Raw genomic sequence first — 18964 nt, 5'->3', positions numbered from 1 at the left:
AGATCTAGGGAACAGTATGCCATTGCTGGTCCTTTGTATTCAGGGATTATTCCAGTATTAAACAGAGCTTAATTTAATGCAATGTCCAGCCATGAACATCAGCTTTTAGGCTTTGACCGCATTTCTTTGTGTGTGTTTGTGTGTGATGTATTGGTGTGGTCTGGTGTATCAGCATCATTAGAATCTTTTTCATTACAGTGAATCCCTTGCCTTGATTTCCTGACTCAGTCTCTGATCTTTTCAAATGTTTTTAATTTCTATCTGCAATCTTTGAAGAGTTTCCTCTCAACTGTCTCCAATCTTCTGCAATTTTATCTCATTTAATGGATCTGTTTTCAGTCCATGAAGTAATAATAAATTAAAAAAAAAACCTACATAGATATTAGATGCATTATCCTTATTGATCCATAATCTCATCAAGTACTGTGCAGCATTTGTGATTAAAGTACACAACTGTTCTAATTCATCTTTACTGAACAACTGATGCAGAGCTGACTGATGCCTATGTAGATAGAACTACATCCAGGACTAGTATCCTCTGTAACTTCACTTACGTTGCATGTCAGCAGTATATGTCCAAGATACAGTAATTTCATCTTCTTGGAACTAGTTTTAAGTTCAAGTCCACAAAACCAGTTTTTCCATGGTGGCAAATAATGCTTTCATTAAATCAGGCATATTTGCCTGTGGTGCCATATCATTTAAAATTACTGAAAAGCTTTGCTGTAGATCATTCAAAATTATGCCCTCCAAGCCATCTAACAGCAACATTCAGCTTCATGGTGAGAAGTGATTCCACGTTCCCGGCTCCTAAATCAAACTCTGACTTACCCAACTCCTTGTTTTTCTACCAATTCTTCCCACACTACAGGAGTCTCAATACACACCTTTTATAATTACAGTTATCTGAAAGTCCCAGTGATATCCACACCCTCTGTATTGTATCCACTCAAACCAAGTCAGTTGTTTTCCTCCAAAACCTTTAATCCATTTCTGTTACTGCCCTTCCATCAGCTGTCAAGAGTGATTATTTGATCAATACAGTTTGTGTCTGCTGTGAAGTCACACCATTTCTGGCCCTCTGCTTCTTCTGAAACTAGCCTTAATCTGTGGTAATTATGTTCAGGATGATTTTTTCCACCAGTGACTAAGGTAACACTTCTGTAATTATCTGGATCAGCAGGATCTTCCTTCCTTTAAAGCAGGTACAAGTGTTGCCTTTAGCTGCTTACCTGCTACCTCCTGTACATCCATGTGTCTGTCTTTCATCTGCTTTGCTGGTGCTCACACTGGCAGCCTTCAGCAGCTCAGCCACTACAGATGACTTCACTGCTCTTCTTGGTTTTCTTCATCTGTAAACATAAGTAGAACCAATATATCAAGCAGCATAGATACTAGGACATTTTAAGTCAGTGATGTCAATATACTTTGTATTTTATTAAAAAATAGCATCATCAGGAATATGATGAGGCCCAGCTTACCACATCTGTATGCGTGGCTAATGTATTCATATTTATGCTGGTATAATGAAGTCTGATTTCTTCAAATAGTCCCCAAAACAAGTTTCCATCTCTATGGGACATGAGGATACAGCTTCTGAAAACCATCCTATGTGCCTTAACATGCATTGTTATGTAGCCAGATTTAAAATTCCTGGCTGCATCGGGCAGTTGTACAAAGCCTGATGGCCAACATAGGCCATCAAGTCTGCTCTGTGGATCTCTGTGGTTTAGCAGGAACTGTTTGGATGGGAGCTTGCTGCATCTGTTGCCTCTCTTGCCATCATTGCTGCCATAGCTGCTGCTTCTCTCCTTCCACTGATGTCGCAAAAAGTGAGCCAGCACGGTGTTGGATGTACACGGCTTGTAAAATGCTCACAGCACTATCTGCTCTCTCTCTCCCCAGTGGTTCTGGCTTCAATTTAATTTAGATGGAGAAACTTTGTGCCCAGACCAGCTACGAGAGCATAATAGGTTACTGTTCAGCTGTGGTAACTCCTCATTCTCAGCTTGTAGAAAAGGCAAAGAAAACAGGAATATGAAACTAAAAGTCTGTGCATCCTGCAGCCTGCAACTGCAGAGTCATGCTGTGGCCTCACACATGGAAACCGAAGCACATCTGTCTGCAGTCCTAGGTGCCCAACACCAGGCAGATGGTCACTGCAAAAGCTTTTCAGATATCATCATATTTTTACTAATTCTTCTTGGCTTCTTTTACTCACTGCCCTGACACTCCATCCAAAGCCAGTAAAACCACCAGGCTTTCTGAGCTAAACCAAGGTGAAGTCCTGGCAAGCTCAGTCTCATGGCACCGCAGTCAGAACTGGGCACCTTCTGCCCAGGTCAGTTCAAACACCACCTATTCCCCATGCAGGAACACAGTAGAACTGCAAGACAAAGCATAAATGAGATGACATATTCACCCTGGATGAATTTGTAAGAATTTGCATATTCTACCTGCTCAGTGGCGAGGGGATTGAGTACCCCAGTGTATTCCCTGGAGGAAGTGGTTGCAGTTTCTTGGCTATGAGCATGTGGACAGAGCTGTGCTTTCTGTTTCACTATCAAGACAATTATCTGTAAGACTGTACATTCTTTTAATTAGACAGCAAAAAATGTGTTTAATTCTGCTTTCTATTGCAAAAACACGATAGTGGAAATGATGGATTCTGGTGTCTGCCAGCTCCCTGATACCCTTATGTGTTTTAGAATCTAGGCAATTAGAGTATTCATGTGTAAATTCCTCCTTTATACTTTTCACATTAATATGATAATTTTTTTCTGAATTGTTTAGTCAAATTAACTGCATTGAGCCTTATTTTGAGTATACTGAGCATCCTTCTAAAGAGAGTTATTAAACTACCAATTTTTATCTCACTTAAGAATTGCCTTAATAACAAAAATCAGGAAAGATGGTTCATGATCTAATATGGTGATAGCTCCACTTTTTATGTGTTGTGTTGTCAGGAGGCAGTTGTGAGATAATAGGAAAGATCTTCTCTTAGCTAGGGAGAGGATGAGATGTGAAGTTTTCTCTGCTGGAGCACATATGCCTTCAGACATCAAAGCTTTTAAAATTTTCCATAGAGCAGAATGGAAACGGGACATTTTATCACCTGGGGTGCTGCCTGCTCCCTACTGCTCTGCCTGCCCACCAGCTCCCCAGAGCAGGAGTGAAAGCAGTTCAGATCAGAGGCTAGAAGTGGGGGCATACTCCTGGCTGTGGCTGTGGGCATCTACCAACAGTAACTAGATGCCAGGATGAAAAAAAAGAAAGAGCTATATATGTTTTCCTGAGAACTTTATAATGACAACAAACCTCACTAAACCTCTATTCTGGACAATTATAAGCCGAGTACCTGCAGAAGATTTTTCCTGGCTCTTTAAAGGCTCTAACCTTCAACTTCAGATCTATCTTCTCCTCCAGCATGGCATGGAAATAAACTGTAAACATATAGCACTGCCAGTCTATATTATAAAGACTCTCTTGTTATAAGATAGGAGAGACGTCTGGTTACAAAGTGGGAATGCCCTAAAATAGACACCTAATTTCTTTGTCATTAGTCTACAGAAACATGAGAAAGCTATGCATGATGAGCTCAGAGGCAGATGCTACTTAGGCTGCACAGAACTGATCTGGGAGCAGCAGTGAGAGAGACATGGCTGTCCCCTGCAAACGTGAAAGGGGTCTCTGAACAATGTCAGATATGAACAATGTCAGATATTAATTTGGAAGGGTGACATTTTTATTTATTTTTATTGGGTGATTATCCACTTCTGAGAAATACAGGCCAAGACTTGGGTCTGGGAAAACTAATTATGTCTGGAATTTATCTTGATAAAATAGAAAGGCAGATTATGTTCCTTGGGTCAAAAGCTGTTAGCATAAGTATGAGATTATGAGTTCCTTGGTTCTTTATTGCTTTAAGAAAAGAGAGAATTAAAAAAAAAAAACAGGAGTAGTGAAATAATGACTACGTGCATGCAGAGAGAATTTGTTGATAAGGCTGGTAGGTACAAATACAAAACAGTATTTTTGCTGATTTGAGGTGTCACGTCCATTATTTCAGCCAAAAGGATCTTATCACAAGTTCTGTAGGAAATAACCCCCCCATGCTTTGTCTTCTTGTTTCTAAAAGATCATCTGATTCTCTTGGACTGATGAACTCAAGAAAAATGGAAAAAAGTGGGAGATGATCCTCTTAAAAGCAAAGCAATGCAGAAGGAAAACTGACAGCCAAAGTACCACTTCCTATATCCAGGCCAAAGGAAGAAGAGGTGAAATACTTGGGTACACACTACAGGCCACGCTACTCATGAAACTTCCACTGCAAATCCCAACCAAATCTTCTCTGACTGGCTTGAGATACATAATCACCCAACAGAGAAATTAAGGCACCCAAGACACTGATCACCAGAGTTTAGAAGTTTGGTATTTTCAACCTCATTTTTAATTGAGCAATTCCATATTTAAGTTTCTTGCCCAATGGTTACTCCAAATATTTTAAAGTGTAGTTTAGGTTTGAATCCTGAGAATGCAAATCTCGGCCTACAGTTGAGTTTTCATGTTGGTGACCATCATTACTGAGCATCTGCCACCAGTCAAATTTCTGGTTTTGAAACAATTTGTTCCTGGAGGCCTTGCTGCACGGTATGACAAACTCTTGTCCATCAGTGGCATGTTCTCAGCTTCACTGGTTAGGCTTGATGCGAAGCAGTTATGACTCTTCACTTCCTATCCACAACATAAAAGGCATTGTTTGAATCTCCTCTTACACCATTTATTCTTCACCAAAGGCTGCTGCTTCCCCCATGAACAGACCTGCTTTACAGTGTGAGTAGTGGTACTGGGAGAGCCATTCACAGTAGATGTATCACAGCTGATCTGGCTTGTAAATGAAGTCCATGTGCCCAGCCCAGTTTCTCAGCAGCGGGCAGCTACCTCCTCAAAGCAACGGGGAAGTATGGTCCCTTCAGAAACAGTGGTCTGCAACACAGATTGGTAGAGGTGGCAAGTCTGCCATGAACTAGTGTCCTTGAGGTTTCCCTTCCTATTATTTGATAACTTGTATGCCACTTACCTGGTCTGATGTGTATTTAAATTGCTACCCACAAGAGCATGCTGAGGGAGGCATTTGTTGGTTAGAGGGTGAAAGGGAGGTAGCGAGAGGAAACTGGTGACCAAGCAAATAAGTAAGTAAGTAAATATAAACATGCTTAGTCAGAACATTCATCTGTCATATCGGTTGCTGTTGAGATAAGAGAAGAGATATTAATGAATTGTATGCTACTATGAGAGAATACAGTTTAAGGGGATAGCCTGGCCCCAGAGTAATACTGTGATTTTAAATAAATCCACTGTAAAGAGTCCTGCTATACATAGCAGGGGAGAGGTGATAAATGATGACTTCAAGTCCTGATGCCCCTCTCTTCAGAGCATTGAATCGGCATCAAGGTGACTCAAGGCCTTTTCTACTGCCAGGTCCCTCAGCCTGGTGCATCCCTTTGCACCAGGAAGGAATCAAAGACGAGGGATTTCTCCCCATATTTGTCACCTCACTGGTTAGGCCAGGTGTGTCTAGATTCATTATTTCAGGTCAGAAAAACTAAAGATTAAATTGACTTTGTGAAAGTGCAGTCCGAGCTGCAGCTTCATGATTGCCTAACACCCTGGCAGGAGCCATCCCCTCCTCTCACATCTTCTGACTCTTGCCTTTCCTCTCCCCTCTGGCACTAACACCCCTGCAGCCATGCCAGGACCTGGAGAAGGGAACTGGAAGTGTAGTGGTTTCTGCTGGGGCAGCCCACTGCTCCGCTTTTCCACTCCGCTGCTGCACCCTGCAGAGGTGGGAGAATCGGCCGGGAGTGGGAGGAAGTGTGGGACCATCTCCCTCAGGGGGCTTAACACAATTGTGATTCATAGCCCAAAGCTTTCTAGGGAGGAAAAATAGGCCTCGAGAAAAAGAAACGTGTGTGCCAGCTTTAGGTTAAATTCCCTTTCCTATCACAGACTTCCTACCTGACTTTGAACAGGTCATTTTAATCTTTCTGCCTTAGATTTCCCTCTCCAAAACGAAGACAGAGAAGTACTTTTATCTTTCAGAACAAACACATTAGAGATTTTGAGGTGCTGAGGTGCCAGGGTACTCTGGGAATAGGGGCACAGAAAGACTTTTGATAGGTCTGCAAATATTTTTAAAGCCCTTCTGCCTCAAGCTTCCCTTTTTAATTGCCTTAATTGTAGACAGCATTTGTACTGCACAGCTAAGTTCTTTGTAGCTTAACATTTTGTAAGTATCCGTGCTTTGGGCAAATCATCAGTGTAACTGAATTCTGGATAACAGGATTCAAGGTATAAAGATGAGACACACGGCAAAGGGTGGAAGGAGTTTTCAGGTTTTAAAAACGTTTTCACTGTGTTTCAAGTTTCAGTAACTTTCAGTGGCATCACTCAACAACAGAGCAAGCAAGCACTCCGTGGTGAAAACACCAGCTGGGGTCTATTTTACATGCAGTTACCTTTCAGTCATTCGTACCATAGCATTATTCACTCCATCCAAACTTCAGGCTGATCTGAGATCAATTCAAGCTCATCAGACCTGATGCTGTCATCTTTTTTCCAACTAAGCTAATGTATGGTTTTGTTTCTGACCAGACCCACCACTTAAAGGGCTTCAGACTAATAAACTTGCTTTAATAGAGCAGACAGAATGATTGTTTGGACCACAACCATTTTTCAAGAAATGGATGATAATACTTCATCAATACCATCATTGTGGTCCTCTTCCTAGGCTAAAAAGCTCTGCTATTAGACTAATATTTGAGATGTTTATCCCTAGAAAAAAATACAGTTGGTGTAGCCATAACAAGTGGTAGAATATCCATTTTGCCTCAGAATCTGAGATTAGAATGTCTATATTTATAACTAAGGGAGGATACCACTAGAAATAAATATTTACTATAACGGTGATGTTATTACAAAAGGCAGATCTTCATTCAAGAAGAAAAAGTCAGTCTCATATTTATGAAAGTCCAATGGGACATAGCAGACAGTTATTCTGGGGTACATGTGATCAACTCTGCCTACCCGACTTTGAAGGGCTGATTACCAGAAAGCACAGGCACCCGACTTTTCTACATATGAGGGCTCTAAAAGATGCTCAGACCAGGGGTATTCAAAGTCATTGGTCTCTTTCTCAAACCATATTTCTACATTTTCTCTCCTGCTCTGTTTTTGACCTTGGAAACACACTTCATTTCTCCACATTTAAGTTCCTGCATTTAGAAATTGGGGACCAAAAACATAGATGCAAATCTGCCCTAAGTTTATTGATATCTGCAGCTTTCAGAGCTCTAATGGATGGCACCATAGAAAGGGAAAGAGTTCTTTACATTTTACTGAAGTGATTCATTCTTCAGCTGGCCACAATGTCGTGCTGCAAATCTTCAATGAGTGTGGACTTGCCAATTTGAAGAAAGAACTGATTTAACTAAATGGTTTTTCAAAGACCCATAGAGAAATTGGTGCACCACATCATGGAGATAAATTTATATCAGACTGAGTGCCTCATATTGATTAAGCTTATGTCAGCAAGGAATCAACTTGCTGTTTCCATTAAAGGCACTTTTAAACTAAAATAAGAGTGTCTACATGGGGGGGTAGTTTAATACTGGCAGTTTTTTCCCCAAACGAGCCTTTGCACCCCACATCCCTAGTGCTGTGCATTTCAAAAGTAGCAGGGGTAGAAAGTAAGAGAAATGGTATAGTAGGCATAGCAAAACCAGTTAGGTTTAAGATATACCATGTCCTTGCCACTTTGAGTGCTACATTGGCTCAGAATTAGCCTTGCTATGTTTTGAAATATCTTTACATCTGCTGCTATTTAAGACATTATGTGGGAACACCGTACTATAATAGTTAAATTTTTAACAGCTCAAGCCATGCTGGCATATCCCAGAAACATGGGCTCAAGGATGTGGTTTCATGGCAGCCTAACTTCTACTGCAGATCAATTCCAACTACGCAATCTCTGTATCATGCAACCCAAATGCCACAGGTAGATCATTTGTAAGAAAAGAGGGAAAAATCCTTCCCAAAGCAGTTTGGTAAAAACTTTTTGCTTCTGTGACTGACAGTTGGGTAGACAAAGTTTAGGATGGGCTAGCCCTTCTCTGCCAAAAGGAGGACCCAGGCTCCCAACTCCTAAGTGCCATCACATACATACTTGGAAGGATGTATGTGTAGGCACAGTGCACTGTACTGCAGACTTTAAGCAGATATTTAAATCAGAACCTGCATTTTTAAAAAGTCATGATATAATAAAAAATGAAGGTATACAATTGTAAAGAAGTATAGAAATACAAATACAAATATTCAGAGGCTTTTCAGAAATACAAACGTTATCCATCTAAGTATAATAAACAGCACAGCAAGAGACAATGTCCAGAAGAAGAGCTATAAGGTAGATAAACCTTCCTTCCCTTTCCCATCCCTTTCTATTGCATTCTGTTCAGTGTTCATGGTTTTATACATATCCTTCCTTGTGCACTGAAATGCTTCCGGAATTGAAGAGTAAACAAGAAGTTCTCATCTCCTTCACTTTCCTGGCCGAGTACACACGGATGTAATTTCTCTCGCTTTCCAAGGGTGTGACTGGACCTCGCTACCAGTGGTGTGACTACCACTGAGAGCTGAAGTGGGAAAATGAGGTGTTTTCTTCTGAAAACAGAGATACAAAGCCCACCAGAATCTTTTGGATATTACAGATTTAGACAGACAGCTGCTGCATGAGCTGTCTCTCTTGCACACAGGCTGATGCCTGACCAGCAGACTCGGGGCTGAGACCAGCCATCCCTGACATGACTTGGATGAGCCCAGTGTGAAACTCAGGCGAGGAAGAAAACCTCAACATACTCTGTATTCAGCATGCAGCCAGCTGAAGGGAACAGAACACCTGGAACATGGAGATGATGTGGCTTGTCCCACTGGTCTTCAATGCTGGGAAGTATGCAATAGTTTTCTTAACATCAGCAATACCATATGAAAGCACAGAGAACTGCTAACCACCCCAGCAGATGGTAAATGTGTGGCTTTCCACAGATAAGTCCAAATCCAGTAAAAGTTACACAATCTTGTTAGTTGCTATGGAAAACAGAATGTCATGAAATCTAGAAGCAAAGTCCAGATGCACACTGACATGCAATAGCTTAGTGTTCTAACTGGGCTACCCGGGCAGGAGAGGCTTGAACACTTTGCAGCTGGGATAGGTGTTGTGACTGTCTATGTGGGCAATACCAAATGACCAGCTGGGAAAACAGGGAATGCAACTGTATCATCCTTACGGTAACATTCACTGCCATGAGTGTTCAGGTTTTTCTGAAGGGCTGCTGCTTCTCTTCTTTGAAGACTGTGGGAGCAGGCTAAGGATGGTTTATCTGGGGCCCATGTGAGAGATCCAGTGCGCTCAAGGAGCTGCCTGAGTGCCGAGCAGTCACTGTGCAGCTGGGCTCAGAGAGCAGGGGGCATGCTAACCAGAAAAGTCAGCTGCAGAATTGGGGGATGGTCTAGAAAACTAATCTAGTCTATCTTTATGACAACTCCTTTCACACAACCAGCCCAAAGTTTCTGCAGAGAATTTATTTTAAAATACAGCTGTCCCCTCCTATACAAAGAAGAAGATGGTATGTAGGGGAGAAGAAATGCTTACAGGCAGGTCCTAGTGGCACGTTCCTTTCAGTCCTGCTGGGCAGTTTGCCTCTGTTTACACAGGGTAAATATTTAAAACTGTATTTCCAAAGTAAGGCAAAAGCCCAAAAGATTTTTTTTCTAAAGTGAAGGTTGAGATTGTCTTTTATCAAGCCACATTCCATGGAGAAAGGCAGATGGAGGCTGCAAATTACTCCCTGCTCTGATCTCATCCTGCTCACTCTCTCAGTAACATTCATGGAAAATACATGCACACCTAAAAGACATAGAAAAGTAACTTTCCTCCACTCGATTCCCCCCCAGCTCACACACATACCTTTTCAATTTGCGTATCTTGAAATACTAATGTAGAAAATATGATCTGAATCTCATTTACATCAGTGGAAACAGGGAGTAGTTTCTTTAAAAGGAATGTACTTTAGGCACGGCAAAAGCAGTGTGAGACCAGAAGTAAAAGCTCATCATGTAATTTCTCCTTGCATCACAGCCTTGTGAAGCTGTACTCGCTTCCCTTGCATCCGTGAAATCAGCAGGTCTACTCCTGGGAGTAAGGATTGCCGGCTTAGGCCCTTAAATCAGCCTCTCTGTGTTTGAAGAACAAGAGAGAGTCTGTGTTTTCAGGCACTGTGTGTAACTGTAGAAGAACTCACTCAAGAAAGGGAAATAAAAAGAGAGTAAAAATGTTCGCATTCTCTCTGAACAAAATGAGCTATGATCTGCAATTGCCCTTTTAAGAGTTGTGACTTTTTCTTGTTCTCCGGAAAACTTCTGGCAGCAGCAGGCAGGCTGCAGCCCCTGCGCCTCTCACCCCAGCGCAGAACATGTCAGGGAAGGTAGGCAACATACGGCTTTCATTTGCAAGGGATCATCTATATTTCTTCTGAACAGAAAGGAAAACCGAATTAAATCTCCACATACTCAATATATCTTGAATAAACAGCATTAAGGGAGAAATGCTCTGGGTATTGGGAGGAAGGGACTCTTTGTAGTCCACTTTGACCACACTCCTGCCTCTTTAAAGTACATACAATGTACCCCCATTACTGTAATGTCTGTCTTACATGACTGCTCATCAAAGATTATGCTTTATCCTAGCCCATGCTACACAAGAGGAGTTTGGGTTACAATAGGTGTCATGCAGCAGAGGCAAATTGCCACTGACTTCAGTGGCTAGAGATGTATTTTCATTCTATTCCTCTTACTCCCACAACCCCCAAATACAAATAAAAATACAATTTTAACCTAAATTGACAATATAGACAATTAATAAAAGGCACCTAGAAAGGCATCAGGGATGAATATGAGGGTAAGATGACCTGGGCCACCTGATGGTAAGAGAATTACTTGCTATCTTGTCCAATGCCTGTTAATAACAACTGCCTTCGTGCCGAGATGTCTTTCTGAGCACTTACTTGGCTGTACAGCCTTGAGACCCCTCACTGCAGTAAGTATTCTGGCTGCTGACGGCACCATCGCCTAGGGTTCATGTTCAGCTCCTACCGATTTTCTTTGCCAATCACTGCATGTGTTTGTTATTTTTGTCAGCACAGGCGTGCTGCCAAGAGTCTTCTAGACGTTCCAAGAAATAGTCAATGTCCAAGGTAGGCTTTTGAATTTTACACATCTTGTTCTCCTGGCAAGGCTAAATCCGTGAGATGCTGCAGCGCACAGCCCTGGGGCAGACGGCTATGCTGTTGGCATGCTGCAAAGTGAACAATATCTCACCATGCAACTGTAAAAAGCTGCTTGAGAGTCTTGTCCAGATACTTTCTCTGCAGAATTTTGGTCTGTAGATCTGTATGTCAGCTTCTAGGGCCAAACAGCTTAGTTTAAGGAGTTCATATTACCTGGATGAAGGATTTTGTCACCAGAAATATATGGTAGCTTTAATGAGGCAGTGTAAGGGGGTGCCCTATTTCATCTTACAATTTCAGCTTTGCAACACTGTAGTCACCTCTCCTTCCTTTCGTTTACACATGATGCACCTTGCTGTGCATCATGAGGACTTGATCTGATGTACACTGCCAGCACTGAAGAGACAGATGCCGAAACAAGACCCACCTGAACTGCGGACATGTAGCGTCTCATTTGGAACCTCCCAGGTTACTCCTCTCCGAGTCAGGAATGCAACAGACACATTGCTGCCCATCACAGGTTACGTGTTTGAATCCTTCCCTCTGCCAAACTATCAAAAATCTTTTCTTTCCCCTAACTGTTCTTATCAGCCAAGATTCTTGCTCAACACAAAAATCATTCAGCTTTTAACTTGCCACACTGTATTAAGATGATCATAATTTTACCCCCTTATTTTACTTTTAAAGAATGAAATCTCAACTCAGCTAAAAAGCTCATTAGCTGAGCATAATTTTTGCTTTCATTTGGCAGACAAACAGACAAATCTGTGTTTATATTTTATTCATTTGGGTGGTCACTAGCCTTCCTACAAAGAGAGTCTGTACTTATATTGCATTCTCTGTAGATATGTGAGATAAAGCTGAATAATTTCCTCGAGTTTTCCTTAAACAAGTTTTCCTTAAAAAGGAAAAGAAGCATCCACTCTATCCTATTTCTGCCAGACACTTGGAGGAAAAAAGAAAATACTGCAGGTACTGTTTGCTTTGTTTCTTTCCAAAATTAAAAATTTAGATAGCTTCATTTATTTTTTCCCCCAAAGATTTCTGTTGTCCCCACCCCCTGTAAAAAACAATACAAACCAGCACACCCAGGACAGCAGCACAGTGAGGATGCTACTGGGATATAAGCAATAGCAGAGGACAAAACTCGATACTCTTCCCACCTGCCAGAGTCCTAATTGCTCCTCCTGAGTACTGTAACGAGTAGTAACAGCGCATTGCTTTGAAGGAAAAGTTGAAATTACTATTAAGGTGTGATTTTAGTGGCCATATTCTGGTGTCCCTTTGAATTGAAGACTGTTTCCATGGGAAGGGGAAGGAAGAGTGCCTGTGCTTTAAGGAAAACATCGAATCTCTGTGTGAGAACACGATCACTGTTGTACTGACCCAAGCAAAGGTGCCACCAGTCCAGTTGTCTCTCTCCAACAGTCACCTGTGGTGGATACCTGTGGAATCATTACACAAACAAGGCAGACGCACACAGAGGATATGCCATGCAGCACTAGGGTTGTATGAAGAAGTAGCATCTTTCCTTAGACTGAGAATTATAGGTGGAAAAATGAGACAAATTTTGGCCATATTAGCTTTTCTCCAGGTTAGAAACACCAGCTGCAGCTCTCACTGACAAAAAATTGCTTTATTAAGATGTTTATTAATTAAGCCAGCTCTGAGAGGAAGAAGATGGTAGCGGTAGAATAGAGAGGTTGTTAATGATATTAATGATGCAGGGGATGTTAATGATGGGAGGAAAAGTGGCATTTATTAGCTAAGCAACAAGGAGAGACTAATTGTCTGATTTGGAGAGAGGTAAGCAAGGGGATGGAAGCAATGGGACCTATCAGACCACCATCTCTGTTGAGTCCCCAGTTTTGGGTGCTGGGCAGTCCCCATGCTCACTTCTGTGAGACAAGTTCTGTAGCTCTCCTTAAGGATCAGGACTCAAAGATCAGAGCAAGAATGTCCTGCTTTGTGAGAAACCCTCCCTCAACAGCACAGTGTTTTGGTCTGCAGCAGCTGACTCCAGGAGTTCATTCTGGTGCTGAGTGGTCTTTTTCAACAGCAGAACTTCCAGGAAAGCAGCTGTGCACAGGATGAAGTTCATTACAGTCCTGAAACTGCAAATATAAGATCGGAGGATGCCGATGGTTTGATGGCAGGGGGTGTTCATTGCCATAGTAGCAAATGGGCATCAACACATCTCAGCTTTCTTGCTCAGGCACGGTTTAAACTGATGTGGTGCTTTGGATCACAGAGAATTATGCTTCTAATGATGAGTTTTGTGGTTTGGGGTGCTTGAAATGTAGGACAAGTGCTTCTGGGAAGATTCTTTCCACACAGGATTTTCTTCTGTTATGTGAAAAATCATTGAACAGTTAAAACCAGCAAGTCCTAGAAACTTTCCTGAATGTAACAGCTCTCAGCCCTTGTTCTTCCCCTCACAACACCCCCTCCATTTCTGTTTCCACTTTTTGAGCTGGTCTGACTGATACATCCCCATCTAAACTCTAAGCAGTTGTTCTCAAGTTGCATTTAGCTTTGGTGGCTAGTGCTTCAGGAACACAAAATTGGTTTGTTAACCCAGAAATTTCTCTACTTTACCTTCTATACCAGTTGGACTGAAAAAAGCTCTTACCTACATGTACAAACCTTGTCCTATATAGACCAGCCCTCCTGGAACAATTTCTTGCTTGTTGCACACAGCAAATTAGAACAGTGACTTTTCAGTTTTTTAGTTCAAGAGGTGTTTCCTAAATATTTCAAATGCAGACCCCCTAGATAGAATTTCCACTAACTGATGATTAATTACCCTTCCTGGATTCTGTGATGCATCCACAGGTCTGAAGTCCCCAGGCAGAAAGCCACAGAGGCTTCCGGAGACTACTTAGAAATTCACACTCTTTCTATGAGAAAGAGCATGTATAATACTTGTTCCTATCTAAAGATCCAGTGTTCAATTGTTTCAGGATGAACAGGAAAACAGTACTGCCGTTTAGGGGTGAATACAAATTAGGTTCTGTGCTAGGAAGGGCATAGTAATTTTAATTACTGCTATAGATCTGAAGAAAATCTGTAGCTTAAAACTGTAAGTTTTAACTGTATACAAGGAATCAAACTTTTTTCAGCACAAGATGGAAAAAATACTGTTTGTGCACATCAGTTTTGAACTGTGGTCCTCTGAGAAGGGAGTTCTTGGTAGTACCCAAGGATCTTTGGTGCGGGAGGACATCAGCAATCGACGTATTTAAGGTTGTGCAATTTCTAAACACGATCCTGCTCCTGCAGTCATTACACAGCGTAGATCTTGCTAGCAATTAGTTTGAATGTGGGACAGCACTGCTGGGAGAAAGAAAGTGGCCTAAATAGCATGGTCCAAATTTTATCTGTAACTATCCAAGAAATACGGGTGTCTTTTATTAACCCTTGCCACTTGTGGCAGCTAGAAATAAATGTTGGATTTGTCTTCTTCCTAATGGATTTTTGCAGCTCATTAGTGTATAAAGTGGAAAGGGTGAGAGCATGCTGCAGAGAAAGAAGACAGCTGGCCAGATAAGTTTCAAGCCTGGTTCAGCTCTGAATGGCAGCATCAACCATCAGAAAAATATGAGGACATTCATGTCCAGGATGCAGAGGCTCTGTTACTGAATGCTTGGAGAATGTGGTAGGATTCTCCTCCTCCTCCTCTCCAGGAGCATGGTTTATTATTCTTACTGAATTCCAGCGAGTACAGTAAATCCCTCGTTCAGACTCCATCATTTTTCCGGACTACGCATTTCGGAAGAGCCAACAGGACCCCCATTCTGCACGAGCAACGGGACTCTAGGCACGCAGGAAGAAACGGGCACTGTTGGTGGCCACTGTACGACCATTCACCCCCTCCTTTTAATATACCGAGTATGTCGAATACCTGACAGGATTTGCATTTGCAAGTCACCCAGCAGCGTTCATCAATAGCTGCCCACCGGGCAGAGGGAGGAAGGGGAATGGGGAAGCCCCGTTGTGATTATTTTCGTATCTCAGGCTGCTGCTGGAGACGTTGTAGGAGGAAGACGCACATAAAATGCTGGCAATAACTCGGTAGCGAGATACTTAAACCGTCTCTGGAGGGAGGCGAGTTTTGGCAACTCGCACATCACCGGCTGCGTGTGCGAGATGCGAACATCGCTGTCTGCCGTCTAACTGCCGCCGCTCCGGCCCGCGCCCCGAGCTGGGTGAATAACCCCTTCTTCGAGACGTCAGTCCCGTGAAGATGTTCCCCGAGTGCTCACTGTCCCCAGCAGCAGGCCCCTGACAACGCCGCTGCCCCCCCGCCATCCACCCCGCCGGGATTTGGCAAATATCGCTCCCCCACTGCCCCCCGGCCCCTGCCGCGCTGTGAACGGTGCCGAAATGAGCACAGCTGCCATTCCGTCGGGGCAGACGCCGAGTTTAATGGGCCCTGCAGCCGGCCGCGGTGCGCAGTTCGATGGCCTGAACTGCAGTCATCACCGGGGACTCCAAAAACACCCGCCGGGACAGCCGCGACCGGCAGCCCAGCGGCTCCGCCGTGCAACCGTCGCTGTGCGGCCGAGCCGTCCCGGCAGGCCCGACCTCCCCCTTCCCCTCCGCGCTGCCGACCGAAAAGGTACGGCCCCCCGCCCCCCCGATCATCCCCCCGCTCCGGCCCCGCAAGGGGCGGCGGGCCCCCCCCTTCCCCCGCGCCTCCCCCGCCGCCGCCTTTGTGCGCGGCGCGGGGCTGCCCCACGCCCGCCTGCGCCCGCCCCCGGGTGAGGCGTTGGGAGACGGTCCCTTACGCAGGAAAGTTCGGCGTCGGTTTCAAGGCTCCTCCCTCCCGGTGAAAGGCAGACTGCGGGGCGCCTGGAAACCGGTCGGAGGGAGCGCGGCGCGGCGCGGCGAGGCGAGGGGCGCGGGCTCGAGGGGCCGGCACAAATGGTCAGGCGGCGGCGGCGGCGGAGGAGGCGGCGGCGGTAGTCGGAGGCGCGGCGGGCGCTGCCGCCGGTGCGGGCAGAGCTGCGCGCCGCGGCCGCGCGAGTGGCGGCCGGGGCTGCCCCGTCCCTGCCCGCCGCTCCCTTCATGAGTCGCAAGTTCGGGCCGGGAGGAGCAGCGGCGGCGGCGGCGACGGGGCGGCGGGAACCCGGCTGGGCAGGCGGCACCGACTGAGCATGGCCGAGCGGCGCGGGCCGGCGGCGAGCGGCGGCGGGGAAGTTGGCGGCGGGCAGCGGACGGGCGGCGGCCGGTGCCCACGGCTGCCGCCGCCGCTGTTGCTGCTACTGCTGTGGGCGGCGGCGGTGCCGGCCGGGGGCCAGCCGCCGGCGCCGCAGTACAACGGCGAGCGGGGTATCTCCATCCCGGACCACGGCTACTGCCAGCCCATCTCCATCCCGCTCTGCACCGACATCGCCTACAACCAGACCATCATGCCCAACCTGCTGGGCCACACCAACCAGGAGGACGCGGGGCTGGAGGTGCACCAGTTCTACCCGCTGGTGAAGGTGCAGTGCTCGGCCGAGCTCAAGTTCTTCCTCTGCTCCATGTACGCGCCGGTGTGCACCGTGCTGGAGCAGGCCCTGCCACCCTGCCGCTCCCTCTGCGAGCGGGCCCGCCAGGGCTGCGAGGCCCTCATGAACAAGTTCGGCTTCCAGTGGCCCGACACGCTGCGCTGCGAGAAGTTCCCGGTGCACGGAGCCGGCGAGCTCTGCGTGGGGCAAAACGCCTCCGAGCGCGGCACCCCCACGCCCGCCCTGCGCCCCGAGAGCTGGACTAGCAACCCCCACCGCGGGGGCACCGGCGGCGGCCCCGGGGGCTCGGGGCCCGGCGAGTCCCGCGGGCGCTTCTCTTGCCCGCGGGCGCTGAAGGTGCCCTCCTACCTGAACTACCGCTTCCTGGGGGAGAAGGACTGCGGGGCACCCTGCGAGCCCGGCCGCCTCTACGGCCTCATGTACTTCGGGCCCGAGGAGCTGCGCTTCTCCCGCACTTGGATCGGCATCTGGTCCGTGCTCTGCTGCGCCTCCACCCTCTTCACCGTCCTCACCTACCTGGTGGACATGAAGCGGTTCAGCTACCCTGAGCGCCCCATCATCTTCCTCTCGGGCTGCTACACGGCAGTGGCCGTGGCCTACATCGCCGGCTTCCTCCTGGAGGAGAGGGTGGTCTGCAACGAGCGCTTTGCCGAGGACGGCTCCCGCACTGTGGCGCAGGGCACAAAGCGGGAGGGCTGCACCATCCTCTTCATGATGCTCTACTTCTTCGGCATGGCCAGCTCCATTTGGTGGGTCATCCTCTCCCTCACCTGGTTCCTGGCTGCCGGCATGAAGTGGGGCCATGAGGCCATCGAGGCCAACTCCCAGTACTTCCACCTGGCTGCCTGGGCTGTGCCAGCCATCAAGACCATCACCATCCTGGCACTGGGGCAAGTGGATGGGGACGTCCTCAGTGGTGTCTGCTTTGTGGGCATCAACAACGTGGATGCCCTTCGGGGCTTCGTGCTTGCCCCCTTGTTCGTCTACCTGTTCATCGGCACCTCCTTCCTGCTGGCCGGTTTTGTGTCCCTCTTCAGGATCCGGACCATCATGAAGCACGACGGCACCAAGACAGAAAAGCTGGAGAAGCTCATGGTGAGGATAGGCATCTTCAGCGTCCTCTACACAGTGCCGGCCACCATCGTCATTGCCTGCTATTTTTACGAGCAAGCTTTTAGGGAACAGTGGGAGAGGAGCTGGGTCACACAGAGCTGTAAGAGCTACGCCATCCCCTGCCCCAACAACCACAGCAGCCACCACCCACCCATGAGCCCCGACTTCACCGTCTTCATGATCAAGTATCTCATGACCTTAATTGTGGGCATCACCTCAGGCTTCTGGATCTGGTCTGGGAAAACCCTGAACTCCTGGAGGAAGTTTTACACCAGGCTCACCAACAGCAAGCAGGGCGAGACCACCGTCTGAGCCCCCCGCCCGCCGGGCCAGGGGGACGGCGGGCGGATGGAGGACCAGGGCTCTGCTTTGGGAAGCAGCCCCTTATCCAGCCTGGGCAAACTTTGGGGACCTAAAGTCGCTTCTGCAGGCGGTGGGGGAGCGGAGGATGAGCCGGGAGGGGACCCTGTTCCTGGGGCCACCCGGCTCTGCCCTCCCGGTACCTCTCGGGATGTCTCCTGTAGGAACTGAACGCACTGTCAGGTTGGGGGAGAGGGATGTAAATAGCCTCTGTAAGATTTTGTAAGTATATTTGTATTTAAATTACAAAAATCTCACTTTTTTAATTATTTTGAACACTTTAAAAACCCGGTTTTTGATTTTGATTCCTCGCCCATTTTTATTTTGTTCTTAATTTAAAAAGAAAGGCGTTGGGTTTTAATTTCGGAGGGCAGGATGGGAAAAGCTGCCGGTAAAAGAAACCAAAACAAACCCCTTTCTTCTCCCCCCCCCCCCTCAGAGGTTTTGTAATGGCTTTGCTTGGAGTTTCAGTCGCATGAGCAGCAGGGCCCGGGGTGAGGCGGCTGCCACGGCCGGGGGCGCCTCCTGACGCGGGCTGGGCTCCGGGCCGGGCCTGCCCGAAGTACGTGGCGGCGGGGTTGGGGAGGAGCGCGGCTTCCCGCCCCGGCCCGTGGAGGGGGGGGCCGCCCCCCCGCC

The 18964-nt window shown here is 46.6% G+C and overlaps 1 protein-coding gene across 1 annotated transcript; it reads left to right on the top strand.

Moving 5' to 3' along the window:
- Positions 1 to 16361: 16361 nt before the first annotated feature.
- On the top strand, positions 16362 to 18642 carry FZD1 (frizzled class receptor 1). Its single transcript, XM_084280046.1, has one exon. It carries the CDS (start codon positions 16499 to 16501, stop codon positions 18278 to 18280), a length of 1782 nt encoding a protein of 593 aa, XP_084136172.1. The 5' UTR covers positions 16362 to 16498; the 3' UTR covers positions 18281 to 18642.
- Positions 18643 to 18964: the final 322 nt, after the last annotated feature.

Source organism: Gallinula chloropus (assembly GCF_964237585.1).
Source record: "Gallinula chloropus genome assembly, chromosome: 2".
Lineage (NCBI taxonomy): Eukaryota > Metazoa > Chordata > Aves > Gruiformes > Rallidae > Gallinula > Gallinula chloropus.
This window is presented reverse-complemented; position numbering and strand designations above follow the sequence as displayed.

Bases quoted from the DNA above. Each gene is read 5' to 3' on its own strand.
- FZD1 (XM_084280046.1), top strand. From the start codon at position 16,499: ATGGCCGAGCGGCGCGGGCCGGCGGCGAGCGGCGGCGGGGAAGTTGGC.